This window comes from Choristoneura fumiferana, chromosome 2, assembly GCF_025370935.1.
Source record: "Choristoneura fumiferana chromosome 2, NRCan_CFum_1, whole genome shotgun sequence".
Taxonomy (NCBI): Eukaryota; Metazoa; Arthropoda; class Insecta; order Lepidoptera; family Tortricidae; genus Choristoneura; species Choristoneura fumiferana.
In genome coordinates this window covers 13,451,582-13,476,791 of record NC_133473.1, presented here as the reverse complement: position 1 = coordinate 13,476,791, position 25,210 = coordinate 13,451,582, and the positions used below count along the sequence as shown (strand labels likewise).

At 37.1% G+C, this 25,210-nt stretch overlaps 1 protein-coding gene and 1 long non-coding RNA gene across 2 annotated transcripts in view; both read left to right on the top strand.

Annotated features, from left to right (window-relative positions):
* Window positions 1-25,210, top strand: part of rdgA (retinal degeneration A) — a 248,329-nt gene that overhangs the window by 190,748 nt on the left and 32,371 nt on the right. The window contains exons 5-10 of the mRNA XM_074111318.1: window positions 5,581-5,719; window positions 11,880-12,083; window positions 20,203-20,292; window positions 20,852-20,981; window positions 22,143-22,449; window positions 24,646-24,814. Of these exons, the coding sequence (XP_073967419.1) occupies window positions 5,581-5,719; window positions 11,880-12,083; window positions 20,203-20,292; window positions 20,852-20,981; window positions 22,143-22,449; window positions 24,646-24,814 (1,039 nt within the window). The remainder of the gene's footprint in view (window positions 1-5,580; window positions 5,720-11,879; window positions 12,084-20,202; window positions 20,293-20,851; window positions 20,982-22,142; window positions 22,450-24,645; window positions 24,815-25,210) is intronic.
* LOC141444092 (uncharacterized) lies at window positions 1,076-2,088 on the top strand. The gene is made up of 3 exons (XR_012453123.1): window positions 1,076-1,381; window positions 1,541-1,694; window positions 1,811-2,088. It is a non-coding gene; the product is annotated as an uncharacterized lncRNA (long non-coding RNA).

The following is a 25,210-nucleotide window of genomic DNA, read 5'->3' as shown; positions in this document are numbered from 1 at the left end:
TCGTGTCCCAGCGTTGGTAGACAAAATTAACGGCTTGCTACGAGACAAATTAGGCTAAACCATCGTACCTGTTAAGTATTAGTGACACGAAGAATAATTTATCCTAGGAATCCCGATAGTATGACGTATTTTTGTAACTTGTAAAAGTTTTTTTAGATTTTTTGTACAATTTTAACTGCGATGTTTAAAGCGTGACAGATTTCATAAGAATGGAAATGGAAAAAAGAAGAATCGTTATTTTCTTTTTTAAGTTTGGATTTTGAATAATGTGTTGGCAGCCAGCCAGCACAGTTATTTTCCAAATAGTTTTCAATTCGAACTGTAAAAATGTAGCAATGAGGTTGCAAATATAATTTCTAATTTATTTATTATTGAATAATATTTTTCCATTGTATTTTGTCGGGGAAGTTTGTATTTAAATGTCTTATTTTCTCAACTAACTAGCTAACTGAAGTTTACTGAAGCTAATCGAGAAAGCAAGATGAAGCAAACAAGCAAAAGGAAGTACGAACTTATCCAACAAAATGCGATGGAAAAACATTATGTATACACTAGATCTGTATACATACTAAGTATCATCATCTCATCCCAGCCTATACGTTTCACTGTTGGGCACAGGCCTCCTCTCAGAAAGAGAGGGCTTGGGCCCTAGTTCCCACGCGGGCCCAGTGCGGATTGGGAACTTCACACACACCATTGAATTGCTTCGCAGGTTTGTGCAGGTTTCCTCACGATGTTTTTCCTTCACCGTAAAGCTCGTGATAAATTTCAAATATAATTCTGCACATGAATTTCGAAAAACTCAGAGGTGCGAGCCGGGGTTTGAACCCACGATCCTCTGCTTCAGCGGCGATAGGTCACACCACTAGGCCACCACCACGGCTCTATCTATACTAAGTATGCATTTCAATAACTTTCATCTCCGTTATTGAACTCCAGAACCTTTTTGAGCTAAAGACTAAACCATTTTTTTTTTTACCTCCGACACAACAAAATGTCAGGTAAATGTCATGTTATGTTTACCGTTTACCCCGTATTTCACAGTGAACAGTGATCACAAAATTCTATATTGCTCTCGTGTCTGGCATTTTTTAATGCGAAAGTGGTCTCCGCGTGGTTTCTGGAATTTTGCTATCAAGTTGCAAAAACTACAATCACCGTAGAACGGGAATAAGAAGAACATATTTATCTTTAATTTAACTGACATTGGCCCAAGCCTTATGGCCGCCATTAAGAGGAATTAATTAATTACCCCGTATTTCATTTGCTCTTAGGTTTACCCAAAAAATTAATAATTTAATAATCAGCTACAATTTCCAGGTTTATCCTGAGGCACCGTTTTGCATTTTTACTTAGCAAGGCATGGACTTAATTACTCTTAGTAGGTACTTTGTACGTAATAAATATGTCATTGACTTTTCAAGATCACAATAAACAGCACACATTCATCCATAATTCATTACATTCATTATACATTTGTTACAAATTTGCTGTTATAAAATAATCTAAATAATGGAACTGTTTTGTTACTTTTCGGCAGACCAAGCGGCGCGACGATAGCATGACCAGGTGCACTAACATTAATGAAAAAAAAAAAACAGTTCGTCTAAGTCCTGTCTAGGAAAAGCTGTGATACAGATAGCAATCGTACTTTAAAAAACTTAAAACGGAGTACCTTGACTAAACACGTTCAGGTATTGTGTGTGTTTTATAAATATAATAATATTAAGTGTAACAATATTAAGCAACATTTAACATTTAGCAATATTTAACAATATTATAACATGCTCGCTTAGCTTAATGATCACAGGCGCATAGGAAAAAGAACATCGTGGTTAAAGGAAACCAGGGACTTCATAAATGGAGAAAAAACAATGAGAAGGCCAAGACCCACAAAGTTATAGGGCCGTAGGAGAAAGAGAGAAAGACAGAAAGAGAGACTTAACCGTCACGGTTTCTGGGTGTATCCCTATGATAAACATATCAAATCAACCCGACCAATGGAACAGCGCATGCTGAGAACGAAAGGGACTCCACTCAGAAAAGCCAATTTTTGGCATATCGCAAAAATGTGATTGTGTTTCAGGTTTCCTCGTGTTTGAACATGCTTTTACTGTAAATCTATTTTAAAATAATAATTATGTCTGTTTAATTAACTTTTCCTTGTTTCATCATGATTACAAGTATTTTGCTTGGTTATTTAAAAACATTTATATAAAAAATATTTCAAAAGAAAAATGAATAAAAAAGTCATTTTAGTATTAGGAATGATGATGAATAGCCTCCATCATTTCATATTAAGTTTGTTTACAAGTAACAATAACTTCGTCTCATAAAGAGTCAATTTAGTTTTCACGATATTTAGGACTCTATAGGAATCTGTTCCAACTCAATCAGTTTTAGGTCACTTTTAACACGTAGTTGGTACCATTTGTGACGCAATATTGAAGCGGGCCCTGTCGTTCAAACGGCAGGCGCTAGAGGGTGTGTGCGATAAAGAGACCAACGATATCATTCTGTACTCTTCCGGCTAAAATGAGGCTCTTTTCAATTATCCACATTGTGAAGTATGCCTTTAAAGCTCGTTTAGTATAAGTAATTAACTCAATTTTGCAAAATTTTGAGTTGGGTCACTTTCGTTCTCAACATGCGATTGGATTAATTGAATTTTTTTACGCAACTTTGGGGTGGTTAATGGCCCTGGGGTCGGCAACATTTTGAGTCGGAAGAGTCAGAAATTATAATTTACAAACATAATTTTACATTAATTTACGTAGTTTTTTTATATGTACTTATCTCTAAAGTGTCTCGTCAATGTCAGTCGTCGCGTTCGTGAATTCACAATTTGACTTTTAAAATTGACTGCGATTTTTGATTTGGCTGTGGCCTAGGAGTAGGTACCGTCCTTTCTATCAATGATCTGAGCTGTCTGTGGAAGTTAACGGAAATCAAGAAAAACACGGTGTCTACGTGTCTTCTGTCATTTGATTTTGCTTTGCTTAGTAAGAGCTAAAAGTTTCGTTGCTTCCCCTTTGAGTCCTCAGTCGCTGGTTTGCAATCACTCCGTTTTCGTGTCAATATGTAAAGCTTTAGAGAGTCTCGTTATAAACTCAAGGAGAGCTAGGTATATTCCGAATAGTTAGGATTATTACAATTTCCGACAGCGAATTCTAAAAATACATAGCCGTCTAGATTACCTGGCTCTCATTCATTGAATGAAGGATTGGGTGACTTTAAATTATGTTGGTACCTACAGTTTACACTGAATAGTGGTTTTGCTTCGTTTATTTATAAAGGTGGTAAATACTGTGAGTGAATCAACATACTGTGAGTGTCAGACAATGCTCTGGGATGTAGCATTCAAACAATAATACCTCCGCCTACAAAAACGTCTTGTTTAAGTAGTTTTGTTTCTTTTTTAGTAGTCTTGCTAGATTGTAGTGAGTACGTACCTACTACAGCTAGTTTTTTTGGCGATAAACTTACTTTCGTTTTCTTGTCATACTAATTTTATCACGCTTAGGCCATATTTTCTATAATTATCATAATCGTAAATAAATGTTTTCTGAGTCCACACCACCGTCTTAGTATTGAATCCATTGTGTTAACACAATTTTCGTTTGAATTCCCGATAAACGCATTTTTTTCCAACTCAATTGAAATTTATATGAAACGAAAACAGGGTTCGTGATGAAACCGATGTAATAAACTAAATGAACTTCGAAAAACACATACGCCTTTGTACTGCTCGACATATTCTACCAGCAATGTCAGCGCTATACCAAAGATGACAGCGCGGTATATTGAAGGTTTTCTCATACAAAGGCTTTTAGGAATTCCTGGTGAAGCACACTTGACTGGGCGAGTTATGCGATAGAGAACAACAGTGTGCTCTATAAAGGCTAGAACTTGTACGTGGTCCCGTTAAAATCTAAACCCCGGGAATATCTGTCGAAGATTTTGGCTTGCCTAAACATAGACAGATAGCCGCCATCACATTTATGTTATATACGGAGCGGCAAGATGCAATAATATGTATATTATCTGAAGAAGCCTTTGGCAGAAGTTGTGGTTACATATTTCTAACCCCTTTGGACAATGACTGTGAACTTTAAACCTATACTGATATTGACTCGTTCCGATAAGGATTTTTATGATATTTAAAATTAAACTAATTATATCATTTTTCGAAAACTGATATTAATTAATAATTTGGTTATTTATTAATACAATCTTTTTCCTGGCTGTACTTTTTGCATACCTATCTATGTACTTACATTTTTATCCATCCTACATAATATGTAGGTATAGGAAATTTCAAATCAATCCAACCATTCGAAGTGGATCAAAATTAACTTACCTACTAGATTTGCAGGAAACAGACAAAAAATTACGGCTTCTGACTTCGAGGTGAAGTTTAATATAAACAATTTCATGTAAAAAGCGTTTAGATCGCTGGTTTTCGATACAAGTTACTTTAGACTATCTAATGTAGGTACAATATAATAGAATGCGTACTGAAGATTTGACTGCCTTAAATGAAATAGTTTTTCGTTTTATTTGGTTATATTTGTACCAGGCATAAAAAGGACTTAATTATTTAGTGTTTTTACCACTAATAATAACCACAAATGTTAATATCCACAAATGTCTCGAAAATATTTCTAAAATGTACGCGATTATGTCCAGTTGAATTACTTTTATTTTAAATTCCTGTTATTCGTGTTCATTGTCCACAAGTTTGTGAGCATTTCCACTAGCAATGAATAGACACGAATACCTCTGCTTATTATTAATTTAAATATTAATTTAAAGCGATTTAATTGATGAAGCATACTTAAATAACTGCAAATTTCACTATTGAATAATATACATCAAATAACAATTAAATAAGTAAAAATTAAATCAAACAATATAAAATTGAATTAACATTATTAATACAAAATATAATTACAATTAATATAATTATCCATACATACTTTAAAGTTAATAATATCCATATTTAGGTAAGTACTCATAATTTTGAAAGACATCCTTACTAATATTATAATTCGAAAGTACGCCCAAGGCATGAGAGCAAATTATATAGGTACACATTCTTCAGACATTAGGTATATCTGCCCCAACCGGAATGCGATTCCGGGACTTCGAGCTTCGTTGCTGCGGTTTCAAACTTCTCCTACCTATCTACAATCAGTGGAAAATTATATTTAGTAATACGATCCCGTTGGGCACCTTTTAATACCCTCTTTCTTTTAGACTCTGATTAAAAAAAGATGAGAAGTCTGTTGATGTACCTTTAGCAACGGCGTGGCTTCGTAGCAACCCGATTTCCACTGGATTATCTAAATTTATTTACGCGACATCTGTATCGAAAGTATGGCAAAGGTACCTTGTGCATATTAACATCTGAAGAAATACTAATGCGCGTTTAGAGAAACACGCATTAGTAAGTCTTCAGATGTATGCAGATATGGAGAGTAAGAGCACTCTCCATGTTGTCTAACGAAAATATTTACCCCACACCACTGATCTCTACTTAGTATTAATTAACGTATTATTATGTCTTTGTCCATCCAGACGCACTGCCGAAGAGGGCGGCGCGCGTGTTCTGCGCTCCACCCCCGATTGGGGCGACGCAGCCGTGAGCGGCGAGCACCTCTGGTCGCCCACGTCAGTCTCCGGTGACTGCTGCTACGTTGGCGATGCGGAATGCCAGGTGAGCCACCTCAGCCTACTACACCGTTCCATACACTACACACCGCATCACATACTACACCACACCGTACACCGAACATCACACCGCACCACACCGCACGCCACACCATACATCACATCATGCCACATCATAGTGACTGCGAATTCCATCGTACCATCTCTCGCACAGATAAGAACTACTAATAAAAATGACAGAATTGTTATCGTCTGTATTTACTTCCAGAATCGATGTTGGTACTTTTTTGGCTCTCCTTCTATTAATGCGCACAAGTGTATAGGCACATATAATATTATGTTTTCATAGGTTTTAGTAAATTATCAGTGAAATATAATAAATAATTTTTAAACCACAACACAATCTCTGCAAAAACATTTTTGAACCATTAACTTCGTTATATTGGATAACTGTTAGATAGGTGTTTTAAGATGTAACTGATGTGATTATCAGTTACAAGTTTTTAGTATTGACCGCTTTCAACCATCACTTCCACTCTGATGTATTTTTATCGGTGAGAATCCAATTGCTGTCAGACATTTCTATCATCGTGCTACCTTATTTGTGGTCTACCAACAGTTTTTTGCTTAGCTTTAGTTTGCTTAAATTATAGTTCATTGTTATGGACCTCCGCAAAGTAACGCCCCTGATTCAATAAAAAAGTTTGCACGTTTTTTTTCGTGTTAAACAAGTGCATTAGGGACAATTAAAAATTTATATTCGATACATTACTGCTCTATAGGTACTTCCAGGGATTATGCACACGGTTCCCATTCACAACACAGCCCTATACTCTGTTTATTAAACCAAGATACTAAAATGAAGTTTCATGTGTTACCTGTTTTTTAATACATCACATAAATAGTGATGTGCCACAACCGGTAATCACCGAAAAGTTTCGGTAAGTACCTACATTTGTTATACGTATAAAACGTTAAGATATGAACGAATCTGTGACGTACTAACACACGTAGGGCACTTAAGACATTCTAAAAAAAGGTAAAATGGGTCATTTTCAAATGCCACCGTTTAGGAGATATTTCGACTTTTTGTAGATGTTGATGTCTAAATTTCATTTTGATTCTAAGCAAGTTCTACCTAAAGGCTCAATGCTTATGGAAAGTATAATATTGAATGCTTTAATTTTATTTTTCCTTCCATAAAATATTATGTTTTATCGGTTATTTGCAATTATGTCGAAAACCGAAATCAGAGAGCAGCACTATTCGTATTATGTTGGTCACATTATTTTTACATTTGACATTTCATACTGTTACTTTGATATCTTGGTTTAATAAACAGAGTATACGTTTGAATAAATATGAATGTTTCTCTCACTCTAGCTTCTATTAGCGCATTCATGAGCACGTCGCAATAGGACAGACGTGTAGACGAGTACAGACTGGATATTCATTTCTTGATATCTAACGCCCAGAATCGAAGCAATTCTTGTATATTTAAAACCTTATAACTTGTCGTTTGTTGTTGTCGTTGGGTCAAATCTTGCAAGTTCTTTTTGACCCTGACTTGAAATTTGGTATAAAGAAAAAAGAAATAAAGAGATATTTATTTTGGTTCCATAAGCACCACCACCTTACAGTAATAATAAGACAAACTAGCACTAAAACTAAGTTACTTGGTGACACAACCAAAAAGAGCCTCCACTCAGCATGTGTATAGGTACAGTCAAGTGCAAAAATAAGTATCTATTCGAACCACTCAAAAATATGTTACTAAAAAAATGTGTTGGGTCAAATCTTGGAAGTTCATTATTAACCCACTTCCAGTGGTCGCGTTAACTTGAAATTTGGTGTACATTATGCACGTTAAATTACATTGCAAGTATAGTCAACAAAAAGTACAGTCAGCATAAAAGTTTTTATTAAAAATTTAAGTTTTGAACAGAAACTTATTATTTTGTTTCGGGGATGTAAGGAACGGTTTGAATAAAATTTACTTTGTAGGATGAGGTTTTCGGGGGCGGACGATTGATCAATATAGCTTGGTATGATGGGAAAACGCGTGTTTTTGCGTTTTTTTTAACCGGAACAAAGCTGGATCGCGAAAATAAAACATCATCATACGCTTTTATGAGATAATGACTAAATGAAGTTGAAGGGAGTCCCCATAAAGGTCTACCCACTACTTACACCGTAATAGGATCCCAATCTTCCCGGGTAAGTCATTTTGCTCTTATATTATTATCAAACAGCTGTGGTGGCCCATTAGTTTGACCCATGGCCTCTCAAGCGGAAGATCGTGGGTTCAAATCCGGACTCACACCGCTGAATTTTTCGAAATTCATGTGCTAAATGAGATTTGAAGTTTACCACGAGCTTTACGGTGAAGCAATTCAATGATATGCGTGAAGATCCCAATACACACTAGGCTCGCATTGAAACTACGGCCGAAGCCCTCTCATTCTGAGAAGATGCCTGTGCACTGCAGTGGGATGTATATAGGCTGAGATGATGATGATGATGATTATCTTTATACTTAACCATAAGAGCCGTGGTATTAAAAAAAAGTTTTTTTTGCATTTATTTGCATCCTTAGTCATTTTAGTTAAATTTCTTGCTTGCATGGAAGTGCAAACTAAGTACAGTCATCAACAAACCATCGACTCATTATGTAACATTTTGAATAAATTTGCTTTGCTGATAACGAGGTTTGCTTTTAGCTAAAAGTTTATCTACTCTTAGCATCCTTATTTCCTTACTCTTCACTTCACACAGTCATTGTTAAAGGTTAAATTATAAAATTGACAAACTTGAAGAATGGTACTGACGTGACACAAGAGAGACATCATAAAAACTTGACGAATGGCACTGACGTTACACAAGAGAGACATCATAAAAACTTGACGAATGGCACTGACGTTACACAAGAGAGACATCATAAAAACTTGACGAATGGCACTGACGTTACACAAGAGAGACATCATAAAAACTTGACGAATGGCACTAACGTTACACAAGAGAGACATCATAAAAACTTGACGAATGGCACTGACGTTACACAAGAGAGACATCATAAAAACTTGACGAATGGCACTGACGTTACACAAGAGAGACATCATAAAAACTCACTTTTTAATTAACCTTATTTTGTGCTAGATATGTGTGAATTAAAATCGCTTTAATTACGGGCATTAAAAAAATGACATAAATTAAAAACCTTTGCACTGTTCTGCTGCGGTTTTTTATATACAAGAGGGGGCAAACGAGCATGCGGGTCACCTGATGGGAAGCAATCATCGCCGCCCATGGACACCTGTCAACACGAGGGGTGTCACAGGTGCACTGCCGGCCCTTTGAGTATTATCATAATTCTTGATTATTTTTTAAACAGTAAGAGTTAGGCCACCAGTGTCTTGGAGAAATTAACTTCGTATGACCTGGTCGTTCTGTTAAAGTTAACGGAAATCAAAAGTAACACAGTTTATTTGATATGGATGTACTAAATATTTGAAGTGTGAAGTTTCCAAACACACTGGGCCCTCTCACTCTGGGAGGACTCCTCTGCCCTGCAGTGGGATTTATAGGATGCGTCTACCTACTAGCAACATTGTTGGCAAACCTATGCTTTAATATATTTAAACGTTGTTGAGTTGGATTTACCTAGAAATTAACACACACGCGAAAATAACACGCCTAAACTTAAATAACCGCAAAACAACATAACGTAAAGGTAAAACGGTGCAGAATTAACTGTGGGCTTTGGTATATACCTAAAACGTAATACCATGCATGTGTATGCATGTTTTTTAGAGTTCCGTACCTCGAAAGAAAAAAACTGAAACAATTGGCATAGATCACTTTTTTTAAAATCTGGTCTAATTCCTAAACCATTTCGAGGAATAGGTTTATTAAATCATTTTATAACATTTTAGTTAAAAAGTACTTAATGATCGTGTGTATATTTGCAAAATAACGTTTGACCTTTGTTCGACTTTCATCCTAAATAAACGTTTTGTACAAATAGGTGTTGCTTTTTTGAGACCAATGCCAATTCTTGAACGAAGTTCTATAGGTAACCGCATAAAACGTATTTTAAGCCTATAGTATTTTAGATAGGTACTTACCTAATATATAAAGAGAAAGTAGCTTTATGCTCGTGACTTCGTCCGGCAAGTACTCGTTTATCGCTATCGCACGGGAAGTTGCACAACGTCAACAAAAAATATGCATTTTCTCTTAAATATCTCTTCCGATTAAAACCGTGCTAAAAAAAGAAAAGTCAATTACAGAACTTTACACGAAATCACAACGTATTTTCCTAATATTCATCGCCAACGGAAGGAGAAATCCAACATTTTCACGAAAAATAGACGTTGCCTTATATTGTATTAGATTAACACCCTACGTATTGTCCAGAAATTATCATACCCTGAAAACAAACGAGTAGCAATAAGGGTTGTATACGCAAAGGCTCCGGGGTAATTTAGTCAGAAATTATTTCTCTCTCCGGTATGATAAGAATAAATTTTCCCGTCGTAGATTTAAAGCTCATGTCAATTTACGATTACACGCGGCGTTAACGACGCAGAGGCCGCCATCGACGCACGAAGTGTCGGAAAATTTCTCACCTTACGACGAAAATGTAATGAAATCCAGTACTTAGTTTTCTATACATTGTTGCCAACGTTTTATAACCATTTAAAATACCAATTTCATCCTGCCATAATTTTGCTTACGTTGTAAACATTCCACATAAAAATTGTGACCATCTTCTGCAAAATTCGGGACATAATCCGAAATCTCTTTAAGCCAAGAAATATTTTGGTCACACACTATTGAACGTTGTTTTTCCATTAAAACTAATACCTACTTTTCACAAGCAGATTTTCGCTAGAAAAAGGCTTACTTTGGGCGTCGACTGAGCACACAAATCTCTCACCTTTCTTTTATTTATTTCGCGTTTGTTCTGAAACCTTTGAAAGCAACAAATCCTGTCACTACAATATTCCTCTTGAACGTCACAAACAGATCATGCAATAAATAATTCCGACATATTATTATTAGCGTTGCTATGCCATTTATAAATAAGCAGTTGTTATTTGGTTGGCGCGAAGGCGACAGGGTAAGAAATTGTAATATCCTCGGCAGCCATTAGCAAGTTTCCTGCCTATTGTGTGACAGATGTTGGTTGGTCGTAAGCGCCGCCGTAGTTGAATGTAAGATTAATGAGCCGCTTCCACCATTATCGCCGCGGAGACCCGTCACTGTCGCTACAACAAAAGTGTCTTCGAGTTCATACAGCCGCGGCCAATCGCCGACTAATCGCTGCATTACCAACTCTGCGCACTAGCGCGCCGACGGCCGAGACCTTTCAGCGTTCTAAAGTTTTATAATATTCTCGCTTTTAAAATATGTAAGTGAATTTTTAGTAGAGTGAACTTTGAATTTGTAATAGCGCTAAGGCAAAACTTTACCGAAGTTAAAATATAAACATTAAAAACGTTAGTTTAAAGTAAAAAGTGTTCGTAAATGAACTGCCTGATTTTTTTTTACTCAGAGAGACTAAAACTAAAATAATATATCGAAAATACAAACTGAAACATAGATGCACAGAAAAACCAGAAAAATAGACCAGCGCTGGGAATCGAACCCAAGTCCTCGGCATTCCGTGCCACGTGCTATACCGCTACGCCACCACTGGACAGGGGTACAGACACAAATTTCTCCTATGCACCACATATCACTTCATTCTCTCTTTCTTATTTAGTCACTTAAGCAGCGACACTAGCGACATCTATGCTACAAAAAAACGACGTTGCCAGCTCAGCAGGTATAAACGCTCTTAAGTGACTAAATAAGAAACGAACAAGCTGAGATATGTGGTGCATAGGAGAAATTTGTGTCTGTACCTACCCCTGTCCAGTGGTGGTGTAGCGGTATAGCACGTGGCACGGAATACCGAGGACCTGGGTTCGATTCCCAGCGCTGGTCTATTTTATGGTTTTTCTGTGCATCTATGTTTCAGTTTGTATTTTCTATATCGGTTTTACGGGATGACCGGAAAAGTAATAAAATTTGGAGTTGAAATAAAAAATACAAAAAGACTCCAAAAACCAATTTTAAAATACTATAGTTACCTACGTTTAAGTACAGACACGTCAGCCGAGTTAGAATTGTAGCCTAAAAAATGTTTATTTTTTCAACAGAAACACGGTTCCCGCATGAAATGCTCGGCGTGCAAGATTGTCGCGCACCAAGTATGCATCGACATACTGATGGATCGTGTTCAGTTTACATGCAAGCCGACGTTCAGGGACGTAGGTGTGAGGCAGTACCGCGAGCAGACCACCACTCACCACCACTGGGTGCATCGGCGCTCGGAAAAGGGCAAGTGCAAGGCTTGCGGGAAGGTCAGTTCGTTCATTCATAACCGCCATACCGTCATTGGGCGCTTTTATGTTTCGCCTTTTACGATAAAATATGTGGCCGTATTGTCTAAAGCCGACTTCAGACTTGCTAGAAAATCTTTGTTTGCGAAAAATCGTGCAAGTTGCATTACATTGCGAGGCCGTAAAGCCAACAAGTTTGTAGTGGTCAATCGAACGCCGCAATGCAATGCAACTTGCACGATGTTTCGCAAACTTTTGTTTCACAAATTAATCGTTTTATAACACCATATTTCACGAGTTGATCATTGCACTAACTCTTTATTTTACAAACCATCATATAAGAAATGATTTTTTTGCAAAATTATCATTTATTACTTTTGTCATTTGAAAAAACCACGTTTGGAAAAAAAACGTTTAATAAAATGCATCATTTGCTAAACACTTTATTAAGAAGAATTAGAGGTGCTTGTAACTTAGATTGACTTTGTTAAGAAAAAGGTTAGGTTAGGTTAAAACTGAGTGAGACCCTAAGAAAAACTAACTTCAGCCAGTGAAGTTAGTTAGGTTAGAACTGCGACCCTAAGGCAAAACGAACTGCTGCTGTATCTACTAATACAGTATAATTGATTATTTATGTCATTGGAATTTATTGGTCCTGTAAAAATAAAAATAATTAATTAGGGTAATATTTAATAATTTAATTTAATCATTCAATCAAATGATCATTTGTGATATGAGCAGTTTGTGATATGAAGTGGTTGTGAAATGAATAGTTTGCGAAACTTTGTTTGCGAAATGATCATTTGTTAAACGTTGTTTGCCAAATGATAGTAAACCAAACTTAACAATTATGTAGAAATGTAGAACTTGCAGTAGATGTTGCATCCGCGGTCTTCCTTTACAAAATTAGCAATAAAAAGCACAGATAATATATCTATTAAACCGTTTCTACACTTTATCACATTTCGCAAACGTACCTACGTGCCTTCGGCGAGCTATAACTAAAGTGACCACCAATTAATTGCGACTGCAATCGCTCATTTCATTAGTGCTTATTTTTCGTACAAAAATCTGATATTTCACGAAAACGACTTAGTGTTATAAGTTGGCAGTACACATGACTATACATACGAGTATCAGCTTTTATGTGTTCATGCAGTAGATTCATTTTAGTGCACGCAGCTGCCAACAAGCCAAACATTTTGCACAGCACAATAGTAGAACTTTTATACCCATTATTCTGGTAAGTAATCTAATAATTCCTGCATGTGAGTATCTTCCCAGCCCATAATTCCACTGCTGGGAACAGGCCCCCTCATTGTAAATTTCAAATGTATTTTTCACATAAATAACTATCGCTCATTTGACTATATTATAACCATAACCACGATGTAACAGTCCTGGTGGCCCAGTGGTTCGACTCATGGCCTCTCAAGCAGAGGATGGTGGTTTCAGTCCGGGCTCGCACCTTTGAGCTTTTTGAAATTCATGTGCGAAAATTACATTTTTTTAATTTACCAAGAGTTTCATGGTGAAGGAAAATATCGTGAGGAAACCTGCGAAACAATTCATCGGGGTTGTGTACTGTATGCATAGTTTCCGATCCGCACTGGGCGCGCGTGGGAACTATACGCTATTTTGTATGTTCGCTATGTTAGTCTTTAAGGTAGGTATTTATTGTATGGGCCGTGTTGCCTGAAATAAATGGTTTATTATTATTATTCCTACAGTCCAAGCCCTCTCATTCTGAGAGGAGGCTTGTGCCCAACAGCGGGACGTATATAGGCTGGGACGATGATTTGATGAATCACAGTGCGCAAGGCTTTAATTTTTTTTTAATAAGTCATAACAAACCTGGAATAAAAAAGGGTCCTTGAAATTTAGGAACAACTCTACTTACGTGTTAATCAAAACTGCGAGAAATTCATTAAAAGAGAGTCTTCAGACTCGGCTTAATTACTTCGTTAATAAATTAAGGTAGCGATCTAATGGCAGGCCGTGGGCAGCGGACGAAAGTTCCGAGTAATTTACGGTATAATTGAAAACATCAATGATTTAATATTTCATTTGTTCTGGGAACGTCTATAATTTTGTCGTTAGGCAGTGTGTACTAAGGCCGTCTTGCAGGAAAAAAATAATCTAGATTTAACTCTAACTAACTTTCTTGTCTAACTTTCTTGTGAAATAAAAAATTAAGCCACATCTAAAATTAACCATACATTTTCTTACTTCCTTATTATCTAAAATTATGTAATTGTAGTATAATATCGGAAAACGCGAGTAAATAATGATTAGGTAGATTTATTTACTTTAGGTAGATTTGGCGTGCCATGGGAGAGGCCTATGTCCAGCAGTGGACGAACATAGGCTGATGATGATGAGATTTATTTTCAAGGCCAGAATGAATAGTTACTGAACCAGTGAACTGCATTTTTGCCCTCATGTACGCTTACACGTTAGGAAATAAAATTCAATTGCTGGTCAGTTTTAAATAATAATAATATATATATACTTACTTGAATTGAAGTCTATATTATGTATCTGTTCCCCACCCAAGGCTCGCTATATGTCCCTTGATTAATCTTCACTCTCTGTCCGCACCTTCTTTACCTATTCCTTTTTGTCTTGTTTATTTTCTTCAAATTAATTCTCACATTTTGTGTAGGTATTTTGGATAGTACAGTCTACCTATACATTTACTTTCGAATTTGTAATATTACTAATAATAATATTGGTAATGATTAGGTTAGAATTTGATACTAACTGTATCAGAACTGAAATCATGAAAATTCAACTCGTCTTAGGTCAGCAAATTCCAACCCATTTTGCACTGAATACTCATAAGTTCTGCTGCAGTTAATTGCAGGATTTGTTCGTCGGGTCACGTCGCTCACACATGCATTCACGGAAAGCTTACCTAGATGTTCTTCAAAAGTCCCCTCTAAATCATTTTTTACAGTTTCCTAAACTAATGAGAAGTCGTTGAACTAAAAGAACTTTGAGAGGTGGGGTGGGTGGAACATTCAGACTTGTTCTTAGACATATTTCCATTAAGCAAACTTCATAGGTATAAGTACGCATTTGGCTACCGGATCTGCGCATTTTTTCCTTGTTGTAAATACAGTATTTAGATAACAATTTTTTCTATTTTTAATGTTCCACTTCTTTGGTGGTGTTTGCCACCCGAAAAGTCACATTGCACTGACTGGAATTCATTTAAAGTCGACTACAGTAGTGTGCTCGAGCCGTTTCGAGTCAATTTCGCATCGCACGCTCGCCTGTGCCTAGCCTGTTTATGTGGATGCAAATATTGCGCTTTGGAAGTGCAATTAAAACACAATGCGGCTAGCATGCCGGGCATGCTGCTTCCCTTGACTCGGGTAACACACACCGCTACTTAAAATTTTGATACTACATTTTAGTCTCCCTAAGCTTTATTAGAAAATGAGAACTTTCAACAGCTACCGACGACTGCGTTTACAAACTTGTTTATACTATTACTATTCTATAGGAACAATCCATTTTTAGAGTAAAATCCGTATTAGTCTGGGGTTTAGTTAAGCTGTGTGCTAAATTACATTAAAATAAGATATATCTATCCCTACGCATGTCACGATCTTTCGCCTTACCTAAACATACACAGATTAGTTCCTAAGATGATGGCTATGCTAAGCGATTTCCTAATATAATCAATATGAACCATTGCCACTATTCATTGCCATCAATGTATTAATTATGATTATTCAGAGCAACTAGTGACGTATCTACGCGACATGGCTTCATCTTCTGCATGACTGCAATGTGTTCATTAATATTAGAGATATGTCCTGATAGCATGTAGACTCATGTTATGCAGATAACGTCAACGTAACGTCCTTTGACGTTATTAGCACCAGAGCGTCTGGATTATTCCACAAGCATCACTAACTATATAGGTACGTCAGAATTAATATTTAATCGTTTGCAGACACCTGAATAGCATTATAGTAAACAGCATTTGTTAGTTCTTTACCTCAAAAGCATAAATTCCTTGTAGCGATTCACCCAATCGCATTTCACCTCGAACTAACAAAATTTCAATAGAATCTAGAACTTAAGCGTAGCTTTTTTGTAGCATCTCATTAGCTTTACGTGTCAGTAGTTTTACCCTAGACGCATTGCGTCGCGATCGATGTTTGCCTGGGACTCTTTTGACGCGTTAATACACGATCGAGATGATATGCAACTAAAATTAATAACGACTAAAAAAACGCGATTAAGACACAACGAAAAACAACGAAGAAAGAAGAAGAAGAAGGTTCTCGAATGGCGTCCGCGGACCGGGAGACGAGCTGTCGGTAGGCCTCCAACAAGATGGAGCGACGACCTGGTTAAGATCGCGGGATCGCGGTGGATGCGAAAAGCACAAGACCGGTCTGAGTGGAGAGCCTTGGGGGAGGCCTATGGCCAGCAGTGGACGTCTTTCGGCTGACATGATGATGATGATGATGATGAAGACACAACACGATGCACGATCGAGGTGAAATGCGACTAAAATTTACAGCTACTAAAAAAATAAACGATTGTGACAGGACGCTGTAAATTTTTTTTTTATTTGACTAGATGGCAAACGAGCAAGGGGGTCTCCTTATGGTAAGAGATCACCACCGCCCATAAACATTAAATATACGATCGAGGTGAAATGCGATTCGGTGAATCGCTACAAGAAATGTATGCTTTTGAGGTAAAGAACTAACAAATGGTAAATAGATTGTTCAACGAGGGATAAAGTGGTCATATACCTACTTGAGCTTTTGCCGCACAAGATAAGCGTGGGCGCTTATAAATATGTCTAGCATGAAATCTTCAGTCTTATCAATGTTCAGTTCAGTTTCAATCAATCATTCAAATACTAGAGGTACCTACAATAAAAACTTTTCTCACCATGTCAAAAGCCTGACAAGTTGCGATTGCGGATATTGTCAGATTTCATGGCGGTTATCACACCGCCACCGTATGCCATTGTGGGGTGCGGAGCGATGAAACTCGCCGCCAAATTGTACCGTCGCGCACGCCCATAGACCTATACTTATGGACCAGAAATACCTACAAAATACGCGTGCATACCTAAACATGTCACATAAAATGGCGCTCAAGGGTTGTGCTATCGATTTCGAAACCAAGATATTTGATATCGATATTCGAATTATTGGCGGCTAATACTTTGAGTAGCAATGGTATCAATATTTTGTTTCTTTTTGGAAAAATCAGTTTGAAATTCACTTTGTTCATAATTACTTTGACTGCATGTAGGTACAAGGAGATTGGTAATTAGGCTGCTGATAGATAACAAATACTATACAAGTGAAAAAATATGTGACAGAACGTGCAAAACAAAGCTAGGCTTGTTTCAGGAACTTGCACGAATTAAGTGGCGTGTGATTACCTTGTGCTGACTAAATGAAACAATAACAACGTATAAAATGCCCTTTATTTTCAAAACAACGAAAATAATACAACTTATTTGGGGCCCTGGCGCAAGGGAACTATTCAGCCAACTGACAAAGAGACTGGTCGACGCCACCGAAGACAAGAGGGCTGGCAGCTTCCTCGCTCAGCGTCTTGGCATCGTCATACAGCGAGGAAATGCTGCCAGCATTCTTGGAACCATGCCACAGGGGCCTTTTTTAGATTTATATTAGTTTTTAATTATTATTATTAAGTTTTTATTGTTTAAATAATTTATTATAAATGTATTTAAGTAGATTGTTATTGGAATATTACTTATTTATATTTATACATAAATCGACAATTAACTCATGTTAACAATCTAATGACAGGTGACAGAAGACACTACGTTTTTTTAAATAATTGTGACGGGCAAAGATAATGAAAAATTATGAAAGCTTGAACAATTTTAATCATCATTACATCAATTTACAAACTATTTTCTTTACCGTATGACAAGCCGGAGGCAACTAATTCTTTGGTGCCACATTTTCATGAATGTTGCCAATTTCACATAAAACTGGAACTTGTTTAGAAGTTGACGGCTGAAAATAAATTTTGCATTAATTTATGTAACTGACAATTCAAAAATATTTTGAATTTTATAAAAAAAACATTGATATTTCAATGCATACAAATTACTGGACTAAAGATATTAATCACTATTGATTTATTAAACACAAAATATTAATATAAATTTTACTATATCATGAGCCGGAGCTAAGTTCTCTTTTCTGACACATCAAAGGAACCGCTGTCACCTGAAAATTATTTTGCTTGTTTTATTTTGCTCTATTCATTTCAGACAGTATGTTAATTTATCTATAGTTATGTAGTACCATTTCGTATGACACATACCGATTTTCTTTTGTTGGTGTGATTGGTGTTTCTCTTGATTTTGATAGCTAAAAAAAACAGTGTCAATTAGTGGCACCAAATTAAAGTATTATATCGCTTGTCCGAGATAGAGTTGGGCACTTTTGCGCCCCAGTCAATTTGGGTGCAAGGGGCTTTTTGACTTCACTTAAGGTCATACAAAACAGCTAATTCAAATTGATTGTTTTCAGAGCAATATTTACCGTATTAAACAACGAGGGTACAGCGTTATCCCGCAATCTAACAATGTCTAAAGATTTGTTGAACTGTGTACCTCCTCAAAATGCAATGAACAGATGAACAGTTCCTTATGCCGTGGATTAATATTACCTACGCCTATTGCGTCCAACCACTTCCGCCGTAACGCATCATTTCTAGGGAACCTGTAAAATTATAACAGCCATCAGTGAAAAACCATGGACGAAATTTACATTTATTTCGGTTCTACTTATATGTCGATATTCAGCACAACACTAAAGAAGATTGTCAGTATTATTAAATTAAATGGAACCAAAAATACAACGATAAGTGGCAAAAAATCTGCATATCTTTGATGGTAACGATAAAAGCATACGAAAATTAACTAGCAGTGATTAAATATTACCACGAAATGGCACCATTTGAAGAAAGAACGGGTACTAACCTATGATGAGTCAGATTCGTTTGATTTCTCGCTTTCCGAGAAGAACACCATTTTATGGAACATGAAGGCATGTTGCGTTTGTATCTCTTGATGTCCACAACACAAAACCGAATTTAAAAATATTTTTATTTTGCTGAAAATTGCCAAAAACTCCGTAGTATTCGTTCACTTGACAGATCACGTACCACAAATACGCTGTCACATAAAATGGCGGATGGCAGCCGGAAATGTCATCTGCTCGTACTGACAAGCCATTGCCGAGTCTAGAATAAACAAATGTCATGCCGTCTTTGTTTTCATATGCCGAACCACCTTAGAAAGAAAGAGATAATACGTGTTTTCTTATGTTTATATCGATTTTACGTGTATTTGCATAACAAATGTATGTATAGTAGAATAGGGCCTCTCTATGTATTTATTTCCTCTGAGCGCACGCCACATCTCACACGGAGTTGACGAGCCAGTGTGTTATAAAATGCTGTTTTTGCATACAAAGCAAGATTCTACAGTCTAAGTGAAAAACCGTAGCCCCACATACCGCATCTCGCAGCAAGGTGCGTTGGCAGTGTGATAAGCGCCTTACGTTTACGTACGACACGTCATCGTCGCCAATTTAGGTGTTAAATCCCTGTTGAATTTCAAACGGTCGCGACCTGTCATTCAACGTGACACAAGAGTTACGAGTACGGCGGCACAGGCCTTATACTGTGATTCGAATTTCGTACCGTGCCATCTTGCTCACGCTAATATTATTTAAATAGAGAGGAAAAGGGACGGTAGGTACGATACGAAATTCGAATTTCGGAGTACCAAGCCCGTAGCCCCCGAGAGCGCACGTCACGTCGCCATCATTTGCATTTGCCTTGCATGCGACACAGGGTGCGCGCCACGGCACGCTACGCCAACTCGATGCGAAATTAAAACTTCATTTTTAATGACGTGTTAGCATATCGCCCGCCGCGTAAAAAACGAGGTTTCTAGGTTACACTGCTTCTATTCACGCGCTTTTCATATGAGTAATGAACACTTTTAAGTTGCATTTCGTGTTCATTGAACCATTGTTCTGTTGTCGTTTTAAGTTTTTATGTTGTGTTTGATGGCATGTGTTATGTGTTGCATGGTTTTGTTGTGCAGTCCTTGCGGCGTCGCTGCTGTTGGTGGTGTGCGCAATCGCAGAATTCCGTAGAAAAGGCTAACGAAGTAGTGAATGACAATTTGGAAAGTGTGCGTATCTCCAAAAGAAACAAAATGCTTTATACGCTTTTTGGCTATTTAAATCGTAATTGTTAACACGCTTATAAGAGGGCTTAAAGACACTCAAAAAGCAGTAAAGAGGTCGAAGTTTCATTCACAGCGAGATCGAATCAGTAATTAAGCGATCCGCAGAAGAACAAAGTGAGTGACATAGCCTGAAAAAATGTCAAACTTACCTAATTTTGAACATAAGTGTATTTACTAAATGGCTCCTCTTTAGCAGTACTTTTTTGACGTTTTTTTGAAACAAGATATTTAATTACAATTAAATTAATTAAACCAAAAAAAAAAGATATTTAAATAGTCTAGTCGCTACCTGATTATCACCATTGCCACTGCCCGTCACCCCAGAACCTTTTTTATAAAACTATAAGGGGTTTACTAAGTACTTACAGTAAGATTTAAACAACACAGGCTGAGCAAACATTCCATAAATTGAAGACAAAGTGTTATCTTTAAGATCAAAGTAACCAACTGGCTCAACTTCTAAGTTAACGCAGAATATAAATGTATAATATTTTGCCAACAGTCGCTGCAAGCAAAGCTGTCTTTCAGCTCGAAAGAGATCGTGGCCCTGAGCTGTTCGTGGTGCAAAGACGCCTATCACAACAAAGAGAGTTGCTTCAACCTCCAGCGGATAGGAGAGCAATGTTCATTAGGTAATCATTTAAGGAAAACAGTCGCCTTAAACTGGCACTCAATTTTCAGCTGAAATCAATTCGCTTAGTTGCCCGAATTTGGCTATATCTGTTCAACAGTGGACGTTCTAAGGATGATATTGGTGATGATGATGATGAAATGTCACAAATCTGCATTTTGCTATAGTTTAAAAGATAGTATATCGGGTAACTCACGTCTGAAATCGAGTTTAGCTCGACATGTTTCGGGCTAATTCATAGCCCTTCCTCTATATCCTAGTCTATAAGTACTCCATTTATTTTAACATTTGAAACTTGACGTTAAATTTGCACCCTTTTTTAATGAAACAACGGAACTGTTTAAAATTGTGTGTACTTCTATAATAAAAACATAATAAATAACGCTAATAAATGTACCTACAATATGTAGGTATTTTTAGTCTATTTGTGTTCGAAATATCGAGAAACGTGTATTACAATTTGACCGTTAGTTCAAACCTTAAATTAAACGGAGTATAGGAGCAACGCGACTCGGCCGGCGGCTGCTGCAACACGCACACTGCGCGCCACCGCTCTGCTCGCGCGACTACCCGACGAAACTAATACCGGCGCACGACTACCCGCGTTTTCATCGTCATTTTGTTATAACGACGTGACATGACGTGAGTTATCCGATATACCTACCTACTCGTACTACCGTTTAATATGAGTGAGTCTCACGGTAGTTACATGTTGAAAATTGTCACAGTTGGTTAATTCAACATGGATTATAACATGTAAAACGACTGGTTGAGCTCTGGTTTTTAATGGGTATTATTTGACAAGCTCTTACATAAATCTTAGTAAATAAATATGTAAATAAATAATCAAGCACATTTAGCCTGTCCTGTAGCGTGCGACTAAACTTTTTTCGACCAAAAGCAAATTTCATCATAATAAATCAATTCACTTATTGTTAGTCACACGAATTTGGTGCTCAGCAAAAATCACAAATCAGCGTTCTGTCATAGTTTGTTTTATCCATAAAATATTCAAATTAAATGAATTTTTGGGTTTTAATTTTAATGTGCATGGTAATTATTATTTACCCTTGTATTTAAAGTTTGTGTAGATTATTATACATTTTGAAATTTAACAGTAAATAGTATAGCATACTAACTTTTAGTAACTTTTTAAAATCAGGCTCGCAGTCAAATATAATCGTGCCACCGTCATGGATCGTCAAACTACCCAGAAGAGGCAGCTTCAAGTCGTCTTTAAGAAAATCACCAAAAAAGAAAAATGCGTCAAAAAAGAAAGGCAAAGATTCAAAAAACGAGCAAAAGACATTTGTAATAAAACCCATACCTACTGCGAATGTCCATCCGGTCCTCGTGTTCATCAACCCAAAGAGTGGGGGGAACCAGGGAGCCAAACTGCTACAGAAATTCCAGTGGCTGCTGAACCCCCGACAAGTATTCGATTTGACGCAAGGTGGACCGGGCCCTGGGTAAGTGGAACTTATCAAATTATTTATTGAATCAGACGTTACTTTGCGAAGGTCCATATCAATGAACAGAAACAATTAAGTCCTTTGCTCACCCGCGACCTTCTAGCTACATTTATGCAGGAAATGTGTGTTCATGCTGTTCCTCCACCTCACACTGTAAGAACACACACAAATCACACAAACCCATCTATCACCACCACCACACTACACTGACGTGTTTCGAACTCAACTAGAGCTCATCTTTAGAGCAACACAACCGTTCACCATGCTATACCAGATATAACATCTACTTCTGGTAGCATTATGTAGGTATACTTAGATGGGTTTGTGTGATTTATGTGTGTTCTTATACAGTGTGGAGGTGGAGAAACTGCATGAACACACATTTTTTGCATAAACGTAGCTATCATAAGGTTTCGGGTGAGCTAAGTAATTGTTTCTGTTTATTGGAACATTACTTTATGACAGGCTTGCGCGGACTAGGGTTTAGTATACTCCGAGTTAACAGCAAATCCACCCAGATCAGGGTTAAGTATAGAGTCTAAATTTAAGAGGAACTGTCATCCCGGATCAGATTGAACGATTTAATTTTTAAATCTAATTGAGTGACAAATCAAACCTCGTTTGTCCTGCAATGTACTCGATTGTCTCTTTACAATAAATTTGAATCTTCGACTTGGGTCATGAATAAATCCAAACGATATGTTTATTGTAACGTCACTCTTTTAGACCACCTGAAATTAAAATACTGCGTTGCCATTTTGTATACGTAATAATTAGACATATAACGAATTTCTGATAAAGGATTACAGTTCATCAGTTCATCACTCCCGATTACCGACACGCTGGACTTGATCAATTTAATCGTTATTGACTTAAACCGTATTATGTCATAATTACTTGCCACAACTCTCTGCTTCAAATTCACAATAGCTTAAAAGTTGAGGAAATAAAGTGCGTATCTAGGTCAAAACGCATTTAATACTAAGATTGGGTTGCTACTACGGAATTCGAAAATCTAAGTTCGTATCGCACCGTCCCTCTCACTCTCGTATTAAATAATATAAGCGTCAACGGGACGGCAAGATAGGAAGTTCGAATTTTGCACTTTGTAGTACAGAACCTGGTGCGGTGGTTGGCTATTTTAACGAGCGGCCATCTCGTCTCACTAGAGCTGGCGCACAACCAAAGGATAGGAATTGAATTCTCTAAACGCGGGATGCGGTGTTCTCTTGATAGCTTTGTTTTGTCGCTTTAACTGAACGTTCTCCGGGATTACCGGTCTAATGGAAATTTAGTACAGTCCCCAACATTGTTAACTGCAGCCCTAGACAAAACACTTCTAGTGCAAAATACTACCCGCTTGCTTCTGCAGTGTTATTTTCTTGCTGTAATCTGTAAATAAATAAAGTCTTCAATGTCTTTTTTTACTGAGGGAAGACTGTTGCGTACAAGAACAACACGCGAATATAGTTGTGTTCACGTTGTATTGTTGAAAGCGTTTAAATTATAGGTTGTGGTGCCGCTCACTTGTTTACCTATATGTATAAAAAAACCTGCAATAATAAATTTTAAATATTGGTTTTTATGGTGTAGGATTTTAGTACTTACGCAATCGGCTTCAAAAAAACGAGAACAATAGCCACTTATATTAATAGTTTGCCTTTTTGGTCTATCAATAGGGATAGGTACCTTTCGCTACAGTAGGTAGGTATATTTTCTATAACATATTATTGCTTCGTAATATAAAACGAAAAGTCTTCAACTTTGCACTCTTAGATCAAGAGTATATCAACTCAAAATAATACCCCGTTTTAATTTAGACTTCATTAATTTTTTGGATGATCTAAATTAAAATGGTATATTATTTTGAGTGATATACTTACCTACTCTTGATCTAGGGGTGCGACTTAATACCAGCATCTACAACTTACTAAACATTATTTCTAAACTCACGTAAGACTTTATTGAAGATTAAGAGAGAGAAAGAAAGAGGGTGAGGTAAAGAGAGTGAAATATTTATTTACACATATTCGATACACAGAAAAATACATCACAAGGATAAAATAAATAACAAGAACATCTAATAGTTACGAATAGGCCCCACTCAGCATAATGTTGCGCTGTTTTTAGCGGGACCCAGTTGTTTTATACTAAGTAATAGCTTAATAGCCTTAACTAGTTGTTTTATCCTAGCCTGGAGCTGTTCCGCAAGGTGCCAAACTTGCGCGTATTGGCGTGCGGCGGTGACGGCACCGTAGGCTGGGTGCTGTCGGTTCTCGACCGCATCGGGTCGCGGCCGGCCGTCGGCGTGCTGCCGCTCGGCACCGGAAACGACCTCGCGAGGGCCCTCGGCTGGGGCGGGGTAAGCATTGGCATCGTAAAGGTATTCCACAGAACCACAACACTGTCACTCTATACAATCGAGTAGTTCCCTATTGCTATCGTTGACACTTAATTATTCTGCGCGCGCTGACGTACGCCTGACTGCGCCTTTTAGGTCACAGTGAGAACTGCAGTTCTCAATAAGATATCATGACATATTTAGTGTTATATATGGATCAATCAACTATTTTACCGACACATTGGGCGTGTCCTGCGTTACCAAAATTGTCTCTGGCGTTACCAAAAAATCGTACTTCCAACAAGATATTTATTTATTTTATTTTAGAGGTTTAATAGGTTGAACTTACGTAGGATGGCATGTATTCATGTACACCATCTATTAAATTACAGAAAAAACATGTTTACTTACAAAAAT